The 19,718-nt window shown below is 36.8% G+C and overlaps 1 protein-coding gene across 2 annotated transcripts in view; it reads left to right on the top strand.

Annotated features, from left to right (window-relative positions):
- Positions 1-338: 338 nt before the first annotated feature.
- Positions 339-19,718, top strand: part of OTOGL (otogelin like) — a 130,172-nt gene continuing 110,792 nt past the window's right edge. Inside the window, exons 1-8 of one of the 2 annotated variants that reach the window (XM_087868911.1) lie at positions 339-426; positions 1,469-1,508; positions 2,483-2,531; positions 7,564-7,630; positions 9,254-9,352; positions 10,916-11,070; positions 15,288-15,409; positions 18,835-19,040. In XM_087868911.1, coding sequence (XP_087725037.1) covers positions 351-426; positions 1,469-1,508; positions 2,483-2,531; positions 7,564-7,630; positions 9,254-9,352; positions 10,916-11,070; positions 15,288-15,409; positions 18,835-19,040 — 814 coding nt within the window. In that variant the 5' untranslated portion in view covers positions 339-350. Of the gene's footprint in view, positions 427-1,468; positions 1,509-1,734; positions 1,809-2,482; positions 2,532-7,563; positions 7,631-9,253; positions 9,353-10,915; positions 11,071-15,287; positions 15,410-18,834; positions 19,041-19,718 lie in introns of those variants that run through there. The other variant, XM_087868910.1, reaches the window with a different exon arrangement.

Here is a 19,718-nt window from a genome sequence, read left to right as displayed (position 1 = left end):
ACAGGCTTTTTGTATTTTTGATGGCTGCTGTCTCTAGAAGTTGCAAAGGGCTGATATAGCCTAAAAAGGTGTGTGGTGTGCAGGAGTGGGGTAGGGTGTAACTAACACCGGCTTAGGTAAGCAGCTGCCATGCATCTCTAATGAGACACTCAGCCAAAGCCTTGCCTGCAAGCTCTAAAGCTTCAGATGCTGTATGTAGTTAGAAAGACTGGAATTTCTTTCTGAATTACTTTATTACAAAGTTATATTTATAAGAATTTGAGCACTCTACACATATGCATACTTCTAAGATGCCATCAGAGTAAAGACCAACAATTTGGTTGCATTTCAGGGAGAAAGGCTCCACTGAAATGAACATTGGGAGCAAACTCAATTTAATGATACTTCGGAGTCTATTCTTGCTTCATATACTGTTTTCATTACAAGGTAAGAACTTATATGAATGTTTTACCTTATTTTATTGTGTTCTAGCCTCTCTTGCAACTGATAGGAGCAGCACTTTGAAGTCATTAGAATGGATATATACTAAATGACACCGGGGCCACCTTTTTTGAAAATTCTTAGCGATGCAGATAATTTGGGACTTTAGTTTTCATTTTTTGAGTCTTTTCTTCAAATATTAAAATTAGGCTTTTATCATGATAGGCAACTATAATGAAAGAAACTCTGATTCTAATTTTTTCTTTTCTAAAAGATGATTTAAAATAGTTGTCTGTATAACTTAAACATTTGAATTTTATAATGAATTAAGAAAAATTGAGTACTTAAACTTTTTTCATGCCATCAACCCAAGAATGGTAAAAAGTTCTTTGTAAGAAGGACTTTATCATGTAGGGCTAAGAATTGATTTTCAATTATTTTTAAGGCAATTTTATTTAAAAGTTAATGTTTATAAAATATTCTCACGGGGAAAGCATTTATTTACATTAGTGTTTAATACCTGAAAAGAGTTGTATATGTTGGAGCTTGTAGGAGAAGTGGGAGAAATTACTGAAATGTAAGACTAGCAAGGTCATGGACCCCATCTTCCAATCTTTATAGTGACTGAAATTCCAAGGGGAAAATGTCATAGAGCACTGAGAGCTTGGAGGGGACTTTCAAGACGCACTTGCCCAATACCATCATTTTTGATGTGTTTGCTAGCTTGCTCAAGCTTGGCATGTACTAAGGGGTAGGACCAAGCCTAAAACTTGGATCTCTGAGTCCAATTCTAGTGTTCCTTCCACCCTATTATGTCTCTGTGAATATAGGTACACTGTTCCTTCTATCCAGATTAACAGTCCCTCTGATGTCTCACGGGGAATTGGCTGCTCAAAATCCACTAGAAAATGCAAACTAACTCACAGCAAAACTCAGTCTAAGTTTTAGAATTTAGGCTAAAATGATCTGCTTAATAACCAGATCATGGGACCAAGACATTTGGGTAGTTTTTTCTCTGTTCTTATCTGTATATATTTATCTCTGGCAGGATATATTTGTGCCTCATCCATCTGGACGAAAGTATCAAAGTGAGTATGTCTTATTCTCTCTGTCCTCTCAAACATAAAGTTAATGGGAATGAGCATCACTCAGCAGATAAATGTATCTGCTTTTGAAAAGAAAATAAATGAGATATTTTGTAAAATAAGGGCATGAGATGTAGTTCTTTAAAAACAGTTCCACAAATTAAAAATTATCAGTCATTAATTTCCCTATTTATGAAGAAAAGTTCTTTCTTTTCATTTTAATTATACGATGAGTTCTTGGTGGTGTCCAGTGACTGTAGATACTAAGGAGATATTACTTTCACTTCAAAGAGTTATAAAGAGGTTATGTTGGGTAATTTCCCCTTTTATATTCTTATTATTAATATACATTGTTGATTATAAATGTGCTGTAACTTAACATAGAGTAAAACAATTTTTAATGATTAAAACAATAAAATCGTTCTAGCAGTAAATAATGAAAATCATTTTTTGGGTTAAACCGATCTGCTTAACGAAAAGCAAAATTCTGTTCATCATTTGATTTTGATAGATCACAGTTTGTGATGTACTTTTTCACATTAACGTTAATCCGTGCTTTATGACATGGAAAGGGAGAGAAGTATTATGTTTGGAATAAGCAAATGTGCTCTTGACGAATACTTACCTCACCAGTTTTATGAAGTCATGTGGAGAAAATATCCTGTGTGTTGGTGCCACAATATTACATGATTTTGTTTATTTCTCTATCTTGAAGTTCCTTCCTAAAATTCAGTTTACATCAGAGATTGGAGAGATCTGGGGACACTCTTGAATTTTGTAAAATGAGACAGCACCACCACCCAAATCTAACCCCTCCAAGAGGTGGGGGCGGGGGGGCTTTTAAATGTTAAACCAAGAAAGACCTCTTTGATAAAGTGATGGAAATCAGGAGGAACACATCAGCTCTCTCCTGGGAAAGCCTTGTTCAGGTTGCCAAGGGGCCTTTGACTATACAAGTTCTTTTTGTTTTCTTCCAGAAACAGGTTTAATGAAAATCGACAGAAAAGAGCTCTTTTAGCAGCACAGGTAGGTTATGCCTCTGATGGAGAGAGGCAGAGAAATAATCCATTCTGCTTCGGGACTCTGCTGTCACTTCAACAATGAGACCTTTGTGAAGGGGAATAAAATGCTAAAAACAAGACAGGAAGGAGAAGAGGCAGAATAACTTCTCTACTGCTTTTCTGCAACCCTCACCCTCATGCTTGGTTCACATTGACTTGTTTGCTCAAAGGCTTTTTTGCTGTTCACCTCAGTTACCTACCGATAGGCTCACAGCATGTGTGGGAGATTTAATCTCATCTACGTGCCAGAAATTTTTAATTGGTTTAAAAATTAAGGACGATATCAGAGCAATGATAGTCGAACAAACCCAAGTAAGCAGGGGCAGAGAACAGTATACATGATGCAGAAGGGCATCAGAGGCGACCTGGTGTCCTGACAGACGGCTTTTATAGTGTCTGACAAATCTCCATGACAGACACTTCTGGACAGGTAACCTTTATTTTTGGAGGGGTGTGTAGCACTGCATCTGAGAAGGCCCTTTTGCCAAGATCCCCTTAATAAGGGATGTTGGATAACATAATTGCAATATTTTCCAACTCTGACTGGAATGTTCAAAGAGGTGGGTTTAAAAAATATTTCTCTGTAAAAGATAGTTGGGAAAATAGAGAATCCTAACTTAAAGGTATATGTGGGAAATTAATGTGATTTGGGTATTTATATAGCGAATGGCTTATGTATTCAACGAAGACTTTGTCAAATTCTAAATTGCAATCAATTCTGCTAGTATTTTCTGGTAAGTGCCTGAATTTTTATATTTTTTTGGTGTTAATTAAGGAGAACTGAAGATGGGTTTGACAGTTTAGAGGACAGAACTAATTATTCTTATTCAAAATAGAAATCTTTTTTTTTTCTTTTTTTTTATACTTAGGCAAAAGATTGGAACGGAAACACTTTATTCCCCTTAAAAAAAGTGTTTTATGTACTTAAGTACTTATGCATCATGTGAAGTGATTGAAATGGTTTTTCTCTGAGAAATTTAATGACATGTTTGTCTGTTGACCATATTGACCACAAAAAGACATCAGCATGACTCAGTAGAAAACCCAATTTTGAAAAAAACTGCATTGTGGCGCACCCACCATTGTAAAAAATCTGTAAAATACACCCAAAATTGTCACATAAGGTGACCTATGGGGGAGGTTATACTGTTGTCCATTTAGATATTTCTAGAATTTGTCTAATTTACCCCAAAGGAGTTACCTTCAGTTAGCAAGTGAGGAACACACTTACCTTGTCGTGACTTCCCTTTTAGAGAGAATGAAGAGCAGGCCACCTGCACCTGCTCGTCTGTATCCTGCAGCTAGAGAACACGCATCAACATTAGGTAACATCGGAACAGGTTTTAAAAGAAGAAAGCCTGAAGAAGAAGGGCAGTGAGGTCGTAATCGCGCGTTGCACTGTTTAGGATTGAAATTTCATCTGTCGTAGGCCCTTCTTGTCCACCGATTCACAGTTCCTGCTCTAGGAAGATGGAGCATTGATGGATAGGTGTCTGTGCAAGTAAGGATTCAGAAATATGTTGGCAAGGGGATGAACAATGAGCCAAGAAAGGGGAGACACGGACTTGTGTCAGTGGTATATTTTGTGCCACAGTGATTTCTCACCATAAGACAGTTTCTCTGTGCTTCTCACGCTCCTGTGGAGATGTTATCAGCAAGGAGGAAGAATGGGCTGTCATCTTTTATCGGTTAAGTGGATGTATGCGTCCAGTGCCTGGAGTTCTTTCGCATTTGTGTTACATTTCAAAAGTCGTCTCCTGTAAGCAGGTGCTGAGACAGAGGCTTAGGGGCAGGTCATTTATTTGGGGGAAGTGCACAAATGAGACCAGGAAGGGAGCAAATCTTACAGTGTGTTAAGGAGGGGCTTCTGGGGCTCAGTCTTGGTGGGGGTCCCCTGAGGAGCTGTGTAGAATGAGGTGTGGAATTGTTTCTCCAAGGGATGGGGGAAGTTGGGGTACTTATCTACTGATTCCTGTCTCTCATTGGTTGAGGGTGGCCTCTGGGGGATCTTCTGTCCCCAGGAAGGCATTTTCTGTGGTCTTTCCTGTTTGGATTCTGCCCTGAGGCAGAGACAGAAAGAAGCCAGTGCTTGAAGTTGAAGGGTCTTGAAGGGTCTTTTTATCTCCAGAAATCTCAAGGTTTATTGCGGTTGTGTAGATTAATATAAATCTCTTTGTTGCTAGTTCTCTATGTGTGAGGCACTAATTTACTGTCATAACTGCACAATTAAGTCAGTACCCATCATTCCCGTTTTACAGACAACGAAAGAAGGCACTAAGAGGTTAAGAAACCCAGATGCAGGTGGGCTGAGAGGATGTGGAGGGAGATTCAACAGAATCTTTTATAATCGTGGTTCTAAACAGGCTTATATTAAGGGTGCACGTGTTGTAATGATCACTGGGTGTTATACGCAAATAATGAATCATGGAACACTACATCAAAAACTAATGATGTACTGTATGGTGACTAATGTGACATAATAAAAAAAATAAAAAAATAAAAGAAAAAGAGAAGGCTTGGCAGGCACATCACTCCTATTTGAATAATGCCTATTTTCAGTTCAGTTGGTATTTGTTGACGACACACAGGAGACCGTGCTGGAGGCATAAAATGAATAACAGTGCTTATTGTCTAGATCCTCAATGCCTAGAGAAGATAGGCCGGTAAAGAAGTCATTTCTGTGTAACTTGTCCATTGAATCTAAGACACCATCAATTGTTTGCCATTATTTATATGACTTGAAGACAAAAGTGCTCCCAGTTATAAATGTAAGATGCCATTCTGTGTTCAGGTTGGTTAAAAAAGTAAAAGCTATGTATGGGTCTTGTCTTAGCATCGGTGAAATGTGAAATGATACATGGCACATGTGGTCAGTGGGATGCTACGTAGCTAGGATGCTTCTGCGGCCGGAAGGCTGGGGTGTTGAACAGTTGTTATTTCCGTGGAGGTGCAGCCTGAGTTAGGAAGAGGATATGGAGCAAAAAAAATTATATATTCTAGCCTTGGTTATTCTTGTCCGATGTATTCAGTTTTTGCCTAATAATAAAAATAGGTAACGTATTTAAAACTCTTGTTGAAGCCCAGCACTACTCTTACGGCTTTACTTACCCCATTTCATTGAATACAATTCTACTCTTATTCCATTTTATAGATTGGGAAACTGAGGCTGTGCAGGTTAAATAATTTGTTCAAGGTTATAAGCCTGTATGAAGCAGAGTTGAAGCCACTATACACTTTTAGTGAGTGTCACAGATAATTCACTGGAGCTGAAGTCAGATTTTGGTGCCCAGGAATATTAGTGGCTGTGCTAGAGGTAGGCAGTTGGAAACAAGATGGCTGCAGAGAGGATAAAATTTGCTGTCTTGGGAATTCAAAGTCAGTACTGTTGTGAGTTTAACCTAATTTGAAGATAGAGGCAAAGGCAAAAAGGGGAGATTGAGCGGTGAGGATAAAACCTGGGAGGAATGAGAACAGGAGACAGTGAACTTGAAGGCATAGTGTTGAGCAAGGAGTTTATTCGTTTTTTTTTTTTTTTTAAAGATTTTATTTATTTATTTATTTGACAGAGAGAGCGGCAGCAAGAGAGGGAACACAAGCAGGGGGAGTGGGAGAGGGAGAAGCAGGCTCCCCGCTGAGCAGGGAGCCTGACGCAGGGCTCCATCCCAGAATGCTGGGATCATGACCTGAGCCGAAGGCAGACGTTTAACGACTGAGCCACCCAGGTGCCCCAAGCAAGGAGTTTAGAAAGGAGTGTTGAAGTTGAGAGAGAGTGTGAGAGTCCTCTTCTCTGGCATGGAGCAGCTTTGGCTGTTAAAAGAAAAAGTATTTTGCTGGAAAATACCAAAATAAAACTCTGTGTGTGGGAAGGAGACCAAGATCTGTTAAAGTAGGACTTTGCACCTGAAGTCACATTCCTTATCACCCCTTTCTTATTGTCCTTCACCCTTTCTGGTTTTTCTAACATCTGGTACTCAATTTGACAATTATGTGGCAGATTTTGGGAGTTTGTGTTCTTCTGGTGAACATAGAAATGCTAATCGAAAGGACATTGCTTCAGACCATACACTGAATTGTCACTGAGTTTGAATAAGAACCCTTAGTTAATTAGGTTTAGTAATCCACAATTTTTTGCTAGTAAGCTATATTGATCTCCAGAAATCTTAAGGTTTATTGGGGTTGCGTAGATTAATATAAATCTCTTTGTTGCTAGTTCTCTATGTGTGAGGCACTAATTTACTGTCATAGCTGCACAATTAAGTCAGTACCCATCATTCCCATTTTACAGACAACGGAAGAAGGCACTAAGAGGTTAAGAAACTTTTTTTTTTTTTTTTAAGAGGTTAGGGAACTTGCCTAAGAGTATGGAATGGAAGAATTAGGACTCTCATCCAGGTCTGTCTGATTCCATAATTCATCCTCTTAACCATTACCCTAAAGTGGTGGGGAGTCTATAAACAGTTATATTTGAATGTTCTATGAATTTTAAAGTGTCAGTTCTTTGGAGACTGAGGGGGACACAGTCACACTGTAGCAGCAGAAGCTTCTGTGGATGGTGTCTTCACAGATGGCTCTGCAGGGAGTGCGGACATCCCTGTCTGTTGGTTCATCCGCCCCATGCATTTTCTCCAGACCCATCTGCGCTTCGAAATATCAGAGAAGAACTTCTTCTGTAGGCAAAGCAGTCAGTTAATGCAAAGATTAGATTCCACCCAGGTCCTTTTTCAAGGAGGACAGGGAGGCAGGAGAAGAATGAGTTCAGAGAGGATAAAGACTCATCAAAATCAGGTAAGAGGCAAAACCAAACCTTGAGGTCAGGTCCTTTAACCACAAAGGGCTTCTCTGGGAGCCTCGCTGAGATTGCCTCCATAAGCCAATGAAATAGAGTCAGCACTTTATAATTTCTCTATCTGTAACTGTTTCCCAGACTTCCTGATTTTATTGTTGGGCTTGAATTAAATAATTTAACTGTCTTGAATTCTTATTTCTGTCTTTCAAAGTTGGAAGCAACGTCTCCAAGATATTTCTTCCATGAAGCTATTAATTGGGGTGAGAGCAAAATAAAAGGTCAGTGTCACACCTTTGTTTTTGTATTTGCTTTCTTAAAAGTCCCCTTTGAGGGATATATTGAATTAACTGTTGCCATTGAATGCAAGGAGGAAACTGACCCAAGGTGGTAATAATAGTAATAGCTAAGTCCATTTCATGTAGAAATTTGAATTTCATCTGGAAATTAAACAATTAGACTAAGCTGATAACTACATGATCAGGAAGAAATATCACTGGGTATCACACAATTTTTTTCTGAGTCATTTACTGGCTCCCTCATTCCTTATTTTTGCTCACCCATTTCCCATTTTCAATAAGCAGAATGCTGATGAGAATTTGAACTTTAATTCAGAATTTTCATTTTACTTAAAATAACAGTAATTCTTGGCTAGTTTTGGTTTGAATCTTGTTTTCAAGAGAATAAATAGGGCTGTAAATAAATTTTTGAAGGAGATACATGTGTGTCTAGGTGTTTAGATATTTATTTATTAGATATTTATTATTAAAATGTAAGGTTGTGATCTAAGATCAAATTTAAAGGGGAAAAAAACTGCATTTAAATTTGTGAAAAACGTATGTTTTTACCTTGATTGATGATCAAAATTGAAACAGCTCATTTTTCCTCAGGTAAGATGTACTTAGAGAGTGGTAGGTGTTTAAATGTAAAGAGATATTTTGGCTCAATGGATCTTAAGGGTAGAAGGACAATAGGGTTTTTAAATTCTTGACTTGCACAGAATTGTTGTTAAATCATTGCAGTTAGTTAACTGCCTTCCACGACCTTAACATAGTCCAGAGAGGCACTACTTTATGGTGACTCAGAGATGTGTTCTCAGTCTCTTGATGTGTTACTTAAATTCTTCCTGCTTGAAATTTGCCAATTGCTTCTTGCCCTCTCTCCTTATTAGAGGAAAAATTTTCTCTGTGATTCATTTGCATTTTCAAAACTCACTCAGGAGCTCATAGTTTCTTGTTTCCTCTTGTCAACAGAATCCTTTGGGGCAATGTTTCTTCCCACGAAAAAGAATATTTTTGCTTACAGCCAGTCATGACTTTGGTTTATACCCCATTAAAATTAAGTATGGTCAGAAAGAATGTATTATTTGTAACTGAGCCTGAAGATTAATTAATACACACATTTAGAATAAAATGTTTAATTCTTCTCCTCAAAAATGAGAGTTTCTTTTTTTTTTTTTTTTTAATACTTTGCCTGATTCCTCGAGCTAATGATGGACACTACTCTTTAATACAACACTCATTCCTGGAGGTGGAACCCTTTGGACGTGCAGCCGGGGCCAAACTCCGTCGACGGAATCTTCTGCAGCTTGTGCATTTCTGGTTCTCATCATTTGGGACAGGGTTTCCTTACATGGGAACTTGACCTTTCAATTGCTTGAAGGAAGCTAACCTTTGCTCTCAGGGTAGTTTGAGATGTGAAAGCCTGTCTTTCTTTCACAGCACACATAATGAAATGAACTAGATAGAGACTTGACGGGCTTTATTCTTTAGCTCATCAAGACAAGAAGCCCAGGGTTCTGTTTGAATTAATAATGGTTACAGTTAGTCCAAGCTAAATCTTGACATATTATGTTTATAAGAACTGATGCGTGCCAGAAGATAACTTATTTTTTTGCCCTTCAGGTTCTTGTCCTCGTGAATGCCTTAATGGGGCTTTCTGTTCTAAGACTGGTACATGTGACTGTCAAATATTCCAGGCACTTGGGACACGGTGCCAGATTGGTAAGTTTCAGGGGTACTTACGAGAATTATAAATCAAGGAGAACTTTAAGGTGTAATTGGCTATATCAGTGTTCATGCACTGGGAGTTGGGGCAATCGTCTTATGTATTAACTGGAGTGTCCATAATTCATTCCTATAATTTAGAAACAATGTAAAAGAAAATGCACATGTCCGCTTTCCCTTCTCACTGATCTCTACTACTTCCTCAAGTGTTTTTTCCACTTCCTGGATGGACGTCCTGGATATTAGTCCCTTAAACCCAGGTTCTTATTCATTTCTGTTTTTGCTTTATAAATTAAATTTGATATTTGGAGCCACTCATTCTGTTTGACTTTGAATTAATTGAACATTCTGTACATAAAATCGAAACAGTTTTGAGAGCTCTTCAAAGGCAGAGGGTTCTTTAAAAATATTTTTATCCACGGTGTCTAGGATAGGCTTCCACATCAATACGGATAAATATTAATTTGTTTAATAAGTATTTATGGAATCTCTACTAAATCCCAGGCCTGGGCATTGGGGATACAATAGTGAATAATATAGACATATTTCTGCCCTCCTGGAGGTTACAGTCTAGAGGAAGGGGCCAATGCAAAAGGGATACACAATAATTATACTTGTAACACATACTATAAAGGAAAGTACAAGATTCTATGAAAATCTGCAGTGGAAATACTATCAGAGAAGACTGAATAATGAATCACTCTAATTTTTTTCCTGAAAAGGCTAAAGTTGGTCAAGGCTAATAAATTTAGGTAAAATTACAGAGAAAAGACACAATGATTGTGCCTTATCTCTGTGCTCCCTATAGTGTGCATTAAGATGTTTTACATTGAGTGTTCAGTAAAGTTCATTGATTTCCATATTATTCTAAAGAGAAGGGTCTAGAAAATAAAAAAATGGAATAGAGGGTTATCCACAAGGGAAGAAGAGAGGTAGTCATGAAGACAATAGGAGATAAAGTCGTATGATTTAAGATGAATAGTGCTTGAAATTTGGCCAGTTTAAGGCTATGAATTACTAAATTCCAGCATACTTTGGATGACTAATGCTCCCCATCCCAAGGTCTCAGACATATAAACATGATCTTTCTTTTGTCAGTGGTTATTTTTCTCTGTGGACACTATTAAGATATTTTTGAAAGAATTGCAGAGTCTGGAACACTCTAGTGCTGCTTATGCAAATTTTGAGGGCAATCAGTGGTGACATTTCTTTCTTTTCTGAGCCATTGTGTTCGTTTTATCACTATTAGCTTCTTTTACTGTATAATTTTCCTTACTAGTCTCTTCTTCCAGTCTTCCTTTGGAAGCAAAATTTAAGGAAGTTTCTAACGTAAAACCTTTCTTCAAAACAACTTGGAGACCATGTTTTCCTTTAGGAGAGTTTAATAGTTTTGAGAGCAACTCATAATTTTATGTTAGTTATTTCTTTCTGTGATATTGACCACTAAAGAAGAAAATATTTATTTTAATGAAAGTTAGAATCACCTGCCATAACTGAACCTTGCCAGAAACAGGGTATAATTTCTTTTATTCTACTAAATATTATCCTATTTCTTTTCAGTGCCAAACATGGGCAATGGCAGAGATGGGATTTGCAAAACCTGGGGACAGTACCACTTTGAAACTTTTGATGGCATTTACTATTATTTCCCAGGAAACTGTTCTTACATTTTTGCAAAGGACTGTGGTAATTTGGAGCCTCGGTACACTGTATGGGTAGGTGATCCTAGGGCATAATTAACTTAAAGATTTTTTTCTTAACAAAGTCTGTATTTTTAAAGGACTGGACAAATGATGGAAAATATATAATAATCATAGCACGAATACTTGGGTCTTTGACTGGGGAAAGGGAAAGATTGGTTCTTAATGGGATGAACCCAATTTGTAGCTAAAATGAGTCTATTCTATTGAGATGGAGCTGTGGACTGGGAGAAGAAGGGTTTGGATCCATGTGGGAGAGAGTTACAAGCAATGCAGAATGTCTGTATCACAGATGTCATAATCCCAACTCCAGTTGATATCCTCATTCTTCAGATTTTATTCAAGCATTTTGAAGAGGGAGTGGGTTTGGGCGTTAATCAAATTGCTCATACACATTTCCTTCCTGACACTACCATTGTGATGTACCCCTGGATTAATATTTTTTTAAGGCACCCCTTAGTGTGAATCAGAGGCTGGCCTTCAGGAAACAGAGCACAGTAGTAAGGTCTGAGGACATAGAGACAGGCAGCTACTTACTAGGTCGGTTCATACTACATAATTGAGCTCAGAAAGTTAGTGTTTAGCTGAATTCTTGATTTGGAAGAATTCTTAAGAGAACTCTCGGAATGCAAGCTGCAGAGTGGCTCTACTGGAAATACAGTGAGGGAGCTCTTTCCCTGTCTCACTCTCTTCCCCTGACTTTCTAGCTATCTCCAATCAGTCAGGAACGGCCATGCTATCCTGTTCAGAAGCTAGAACTCACTCTGTAAGCATCATTTGTTTGAACCTCTGTTTTCTTTTTCCCTTCTAACTTAAATTGGAGTTGCCTAAATTCTCCTCTCGTAGGTGGTGCAAATCTTAAAAACTAGGCCTAGGAGCTTTTTAAGAGCAACAAAGGCCTTGTGACCCAGAAAGAAAATGAGGTCTATTGAAAATTAACTTATGGGGCAGAAGGATAAAAAATCCTCTGTCTCTTTAGATGGGGACGTTAGTGTCATGCACCTTCAGTCTTTACAGGGCTCCTGCTTTCAGCCCCTTGTTGTCTGTTACTCCTCTGCTCTCTCGCTGGGTTTATCACTCAAACACCTTCTGACTCCCTCATTGAAATGTTCTTGTCTGGGGTCTCAACCTTCTGAAGAATAAAGTGTCAATGAGATAATCTATCCTTTGATAATAGCACACAATGCTGAACTGTGCTCCCAGAGCTAATTTTGTTTCTACTTGGCTCTGTTTTGGCTGGTGGAATTTTCTTTCTAGGCAACAATCCATTTGCTTTAAATGTCATCTTTCCCCTCATTATAGAAGTAGTTCACTTTTCTTTTCTTTTCTTTCTTTCTTTTTTTTTTTTGAATATTTTATTTATTTATTAGAGAGAGAGAGAGAGAGAGAACACAAGCTGGGTGTGTGTGGTGGGGACAGAGAGAAAGGTAGAAGTAGACTCCCTGCAGAGCTGGGAGCCTGATGGGGGGCTTGATCCCAGGACCCTGTGATCATGACCTGAGCCCAAGGCAAACACTTAACTGACTGAGCCACCCAGGCACCCCAAAGTAGATTACTTTTCTTGTAGAAAATTTGAAAATTTCAGAGAAGTTTAAAAAAATAGCATTAGAGCTACTGCTATATAGACTGCAGTCGGACATTTGGGCTCTCTCCATACTTTGGCTGCTATAGGTGATGCTGCTAGAAACATCGGGTGCCTGGATCCCTTTGAATCTGTATGTTTGTATCCTTTGGGTAAATACTTAGTAGTGTAATTTCTGGGTCATAGGGTAGTTCTATTTTTAACTCTTTGAGGAACCTCCATACTGTTTTCCAGAATATTACTCAGCCATCAAAAAGAATGAAATCTTGCCATTTGTAATGACATGGATGGAGCTAGAGAGTATAATGTTAAGCAAAATAAGTCAGAGAAAGACAAATACCACATGATTTCAGTCATATGTGGAATTTGAGAAACAAGCAGATGAACATATGGGAAGGGGAAAAAAAGAGAGAGAGAGGGAAGCAAACCATAATAGACTCTTAAGGTTAGAGAACAAACTGAGGGTTGGTGGAGGAGGGTAGAGGATGGGCTAGATGAGTCATGGCCAAGAAAGTGGGTACTTGTCATGATGAGCACTGGGTGTTGTATGTAAGTGATGAATCATTAAATTCTACTCCTGAAACCAATATTACCATATATATTAACTAACTAGAATTTAAATAAAAATTAACAGAAAGAGTTACCACTGCTAACAGCTTTACATATTTTCTTCTACTCTTTTTTCTCTGAATTTTAAACATGTTTATAATTTTGAAATCATACTATGTATAATTTTCTATTCTAGATTTTCACCTGGTAATTACATCAGGAACTTTCTTCCATGTCAAATATTCTTGAAAAACCAAATTTTGTTAGCTGTGTTTGTTCCAGTTTATGGAATATTCAAATTCTTTACTTATGCCCTGTTTTAGAAATTTAGATTTTAAAAAATATTTTCAGTCTTTTAATAGACATGTTGATCAACATCTTTATGCATATGTCCTTTTTGTATTCCTGATCATTTTCTTTTTCAATTTCATTTTACTTTTATAAAAATAAAACATGTACATAGTTTTAAAAATTCATCTAAGGCACGTGAAGCAAAAATGTAGCCCCTGCTTGCCTTTATTCCCAACCCTGGGTGAGATCTGGCTCCCAAAGGCAATTACTTCAACTCTTTCAGCTGTTTCTTCTGGCTTTTATATCTTGTGCCAAAATACGCTGTTATTTCTTTACCTTTCAAAGTTAAGCCTTACTTGATCATTTCCTACTATGGAAGGTGGAATCATCTTTGTTATATCACCCTTCTTGCCCCTAACACACACACGCACCCACACACACACGCACCCACACACCCACACACCCACACACATTTTCCTTCCGTCCTCTTTACAGAGCTGTATCACCATCTTAGGTTAAATGATATGTGGTTTAATATTGTCATTTACATATTATATATATATATATATATATATGAATTCATATAAATATTGTTTAGAGCTGAGCCCAATAATTTATTATGATTTTATTTCTCTTCTTTTGCATTTGTATAGAGTTAGCTATTATCCCATTTTTTGTTTGCAACATTTTCTATACTCCAATAACTAATTTTTTTCTTCAAACTCTCTAGCTCCATAAATTTCTTCTCAATATGGTCAGATAGTTATACTTTAATTTCGAATCTTTGAAATTAACTTTGAAATAGAATAAGAGACTCTAACATTCTTCTTCCTTCTCTTCTTGTTTTCTTTATTCTCCTCTTTCCTTTTCTTTTCCTTTCTTCCTTCCTTCCTTCCTTCCTTCCTTCCTTCCTTCCTTCCTTCCTTCCTTCCCTCCAGTAAACTAATTTTCCCATCCAGTTCTGAGATGTAATCTTTGTCTTCCCTAAAATATTATTTTATTTTTAGAGCAATTTTATTTTTAGAAAGGTAATTAGTCACTTTTGCAACCTTTAAGTATTGCATTGTGTAGAGCTCCATTTCATGAGTCTCTAACATGACATAGACATGAAAACTACAAATGTGTTTCTTTGGTGTGCTCTACTGTCTTCTTGTCAGAGCTAGTTTTTTTCCAGTACATACCATGTATCTTTAGAATAATAAGTCAGTCAAAGAAAGACAAATACCATATGATTTCATTCATATGTGGAATTTAAGAAACAGAACAGACGAACATAGGGGAAGGGAAAGAAAAATAAGATAAAGACAGAGAGGGGGCAAACCATAAGAGACTCTTAACTATAGGGAACAAACTGAGGATTGTTGGAGGGGAGTTGAGTGGGGGGATGGGGTAACTGGGTGATGGACATTAAGGATGGCCCTTGAAGTCATGAGAACTGGGTGTTGTGTGCAATTGATGAAATCACTAAATTCTACTCCTGAAACCAATACTACACTATATGTGAACTAACTTGAATTTAAATAAAATCTTGAAAGAAAAAAAAGAATATTGACACAGCATGTAAAGATTCAGTTCATTTAAAAAATATGCTGAATTATCTTATACTTTATAAAGTTAATTTTGTTGTCCAATTTCTGTGGTAAACCTATTTTGTCTCTTGAAAATCCTCAATGTGGCTGTAATCTTGTAAAGTGGCATAGGTCTAAGGGTGCTGTAGAACTGTGGACAGGCATTGTGACATTGGTAACTCAAATGAAGGCCTATACATCTGTTGTTGGTTCCCATGCTTTCTTTTTTTTCCCCCTTCAAGGTTCATAATAGCCCTAAGTGCCGTGGTTCAGTGTATTCCTGTTATCGGTCAATCAGCTTGTTCTTTTCAGACCAAGAGGAAATTCGAATTTATGGACATGAAATAAAAAAGGATGGAATCAGGTAAGATATGATCAATGATATAATGAAAATAACACCATGGGTTGATAGAATTTCCAAACATCTCATGCTTGGAATTGAATTGTGGGGAGTAGGAAGAGAGGATTTCTTTCAAACAATAACCTTAAAGTTATATCATACAGACACTAAAACTTTAGCAAACTCCAAGGCTAGTCAGGTGACCAGAATCTAACCAGTTTAACCTCCCTAATGTTTGTGCAGGATACACTTATGTTTGCACAGGTACAGATGAGATTATCACATCTTTTTCTAAGAAGATTCAGGAAAAATCTTCATAGTTCAGCTCTTCAATTATTCTTGCCCTCTTTCTTAAACCTTTTCTTCTCTTTCCTCTTCCTTCCTTCCTTCCTTCCTTCCTGAACTTAAAATAAAACTAACTTAAATAAAAGCAACTTAAAATAAAACTAAATCTTTGGAAATCTCTTCCAAATGTGTATGAATGAGGTTTGGGTGTCACTTGAGACTTTTCCTTAGTGTTCTGACAAAGATTCAGAGCCAATATATAACTGGCCTTCTTGAATAGATCAGAGAGAGACCCAGTTTTGCCTTCCTAGCTACCAAGAATAAGACCTGAGAGTTTGGGGGAGGGGAATGTTTATTAGTTTGAAGAAAGGTTTTATACATGTAAGTAGGAATACTGTGGAATAACCCATCTTCCAATCTAAATAGTTATAGAATTACTCAATTTTAAAGATTTCTTGGCTAAGTTATGCCAGAAAAAGTAAATTGTGGGATGGAACAATTCTATCATTTAGAATTCATTTGAACCTCCGGGATTCTTCCCAGCACCATGGCCTTACCAACCTATGTACTTTTTCCTCAGTTTAAATTCCTGAAGAGGCAGCAGGTGATAGCATAAAGGGTTTTGGATGAAGCACCAGGCAGCCAGGCACTGACCTAGGCTTTGTCACAGTCAGGGGACCCCAAGCAGTCTCTCACCTCTCTCAGGCTTATTTTCTTGATCATTTGGGTTCTATACTTCTCATTTTCTTAGAAAAGAAAGCTGAGCCTTTTGAATGGGACAATAATGCAATTGCATATGTATTTCTTGGAGCTGAATTTAAATAGTGATTTAGAATTCCTTATATGGGATTTGAGGTAACATAATGGGCCCTTTAAAAAATTATTATGGGGGCGCCTGGGTGGCGCAGTTGTTAAGCGTCTGCCTTCTGCTCAGGGCGTGATCCCTGCGTTCTGGGATCAGCCCCGCATCAGGCTCCTCCGCTATGAGCCTGCTTCTTCCTCTCCCACTCCCCCTGCTTGTGTTCCCTCTCTCGCTGGCTGTCTCTCTCTGTCAAATAAATAAATAAAATCTTTAAAAAAAAATAAATAAAAAATTATTATGTTTTATAAAACGAAAATGACATTCAAGTAGATTTTCGGGAATGTTAACTCTTTGTTAAATCTCAGAGAAAATATTTCTTTGAGGATTTCCATTTATGTGATGGATTCCATTTGTATGATTTGTGTAATGGAAAGAGGATGGTTTTCTTATTATTCAGCTAAGTTGCTTATAATAATGCTGCACCTGGCCTAGGGCCTAACTCAAAGCAGGTGTTAGAGAAATATTTGCCAAAATCAAATCAAATCAAATCAAACGTGCAAGGCTCTGCAAATTGCACCTTACCTCTCTGGACTTTGGTTCTTTCACCTGTGAGATGAAGGGTTTGGTACATATGAACCCATGAATAATTTCCAGCATTAATTTGTACATTCATTTTAGTTTGCATTGTGAATGTTTCCCGGCTGGGTTACATAGAGTTTTTCTTATATTTATGGGAGATAACCTAATTTTTACTATTATCCCCCATCTCTACTGGTATCTTTTTATGTTATACACAGCTGAATAATCACAGTTAGGCATCTTTTATTTTCACAAATTGTGTATTTCATCAAATTTGCTGTGAAAGAATCAAATGACAAAGGACCAAACCAAAAAATAGCCACAGCAGAACAACTGCATCTCTATACATTTACTAGCCTGTAGCGAAGAACTACCTTTAAAAAACATGATTTAATTTTTTCAAGTATAGCTTTTATAAACTTGCAAATTTAAATGATATTACTCAGACTGACTTTTACTGTGAATTTAATATGAATTTCTCATGCTTATAATTTTTAATAAGAATAGATTATGGTAGTAGTTCACTAGAGACATATTTATCCTCCAGTGCAAAGTTCAGTTATTTTTCTATTCTTATAACTAATTCTCCTTAAAAAATTACCAGCAAACAGCTCTGTACGAGTCGTTGCACGTATTTTGAATTGTTTCTTTGAGGACTATCACTTTGTTAATGAGTATGTTTGATTTTATAGTTTTTGTTCCATGGAACATGCTCTTTCTGGAAAGGAACTCACTAATTTGAAGTTTTTGAGAGAAATGTATGAATATACCAACTAGCCTCCCTCCTCACTCATATTATAGTTTATACGTTTCATTTAGCATGGCTATTTTAGTAAAAATGATTTTTTCCCTTCCATTTTCTTAATTATTAGCACCTGTTCTTTTCTGTAATACTCATGGATAGAAGGACATCAGTGACCTTTCAAAAGTATTTTAGGCGACTTACTGTGCTTTTAAAATGTCCAACTGCTTAATTTTCTTCAATGCTCTTTCCCACTTCCTTTCTATGTGTCCGTGTTTGGGAAAAGTAGAAAGGCTAGACATTGGATCAGGAGTTTAAATATTCAGTGTGACTCTTGTTTAAATAGGCCTAATTATATCCAGTTTAAAAAATATGAATATAACCCCTATGCAATACTCTATGACAAAGTATTTTATATTCCTAATAATGTACTTTGCAGCATTAAAAACCTAAATTATAATTAATCATGCCCAGTAATTTTTCTTTTGGAAAACAATGACTTCTACCAAGGTGACATTTTGGGGATAGATGCTCCTATTTTCTTACAACCAAGTTTAAAACAAAATTAAACAAAATCAGAACTCAGTGTGTTTAGGTATATTCACCACTGTTTCTCCTTACTTCAAAATCATTGACCAGCATTAGATTATCTTGTACTCTCTAGATAAAAATAAATACACTTAAGCTGTCATTATTCTAAATAGACAAGGTTGTTTTCCAGATTTATAAAATCATTGATATTTAGCAGAAATGTATTTTTCATTGGTTGGAAAAGGCATCCAATTATATGTAGAAAATCTTTACCAGTGGGGGAAACAGGTACCGTTTTTTGTTGTCTTTTTATTTCAATTTTGAATTTTTCCAAAATGTTGAGATTTCCTGAAAGATGGTTTCTTGGGAAATCTAGCTGTATAGTTTGTTCAATAATTTAGAATAATAATGATCTTTTATTTAATTCTCAGTCACTTCAAGAAAGAAACTGATCATCTGTAATGAATTCTTCATCATAATTCTTAAATTGCCTTTGTTCTATTTTTCAAGTTTAATGTTGCCTCAGACTATTGGGCAGGTTTTCATTGAGAAACTAGCTGACTATATTCTGGTGAAAACAACCTTTGGTTTTTCATTGGCTTGGGATGGAATATCTGGAATTTACCTCAAACTGTCTCAGGAGCATAAAGGGAAATCGTGTGGTTTATGTGGAAACTACAATGGCATTCAGTCTGATGATTTCATCATTCAACAAGGTAAGTGAGTGGAGTGAAAGAAATGTGTGGTACTTCTGAGGTCTTCTTTCCTTCACCGATCAAGCTATTTGTATCCAGAAGGGTGCAACTTATCCTAGGTTGGGTAAAATTGATAGCTATCACTTGCCTGCTATAGCGATTTTAAGTGAAGATCGAAGAGAAAAATGTTTGTGTCATTCTTAAAAACCACAAGCTAATTTACAGTTGCTGAATTAAGATACAAGTCTTACTCATGTAGCAAATATTCAATGAGCATTGAGTTGTGTCCAATGCTGTTGTAGGAGCTTGGGATACATCAGTGAACAAAGCAAAGACTCCTCACTTTTCTGGGCTTATGTTTTAGTGATTCACACCCATTTGAGACAAACTTATCTACTTTTAGAAAAAAGATATTTTGCATTGAGTCTTCATGGGAATGAATTCATTGACTACCAAATAATGGTTTTGTAAATATAATAATGTGAACAGAACTTATAAAAGTTGAATAAGAACTTGGAAAGTTTTTTAGTCATGTATAATGACGCACGTATCATCATTTATCTATTCATTCTAAGTCATGAAACTAATCTTAGTGAGCCACTAAAAACGGGTTCTGTTTCAATTTAGATACTAGTATGCAGTGGCAATGGAATAAGAGAATGACAAGACACAGTTATGATTTAGGTCCACGCTTCAAGG

This window comes from Ursus americanus, chromosome 17 (assembly GCF_024610735.1).
Source record: "Ursus americanus isolate L20-20 chromosome 17, mUrsAme1.1.p, whole genome shotgun sequence".
NCBI classification, from domain to species: Eukaryota; Metazoa; Chordata; class Mammalia; order Carnivora; family Ursidae; genus Ursus; species Ursus americanus.
The sequence above is the reverse complement of the archived record's forward strand: the minus strand, read 5'-3'. Positions and strand labels throughout refer to the sequence as shown.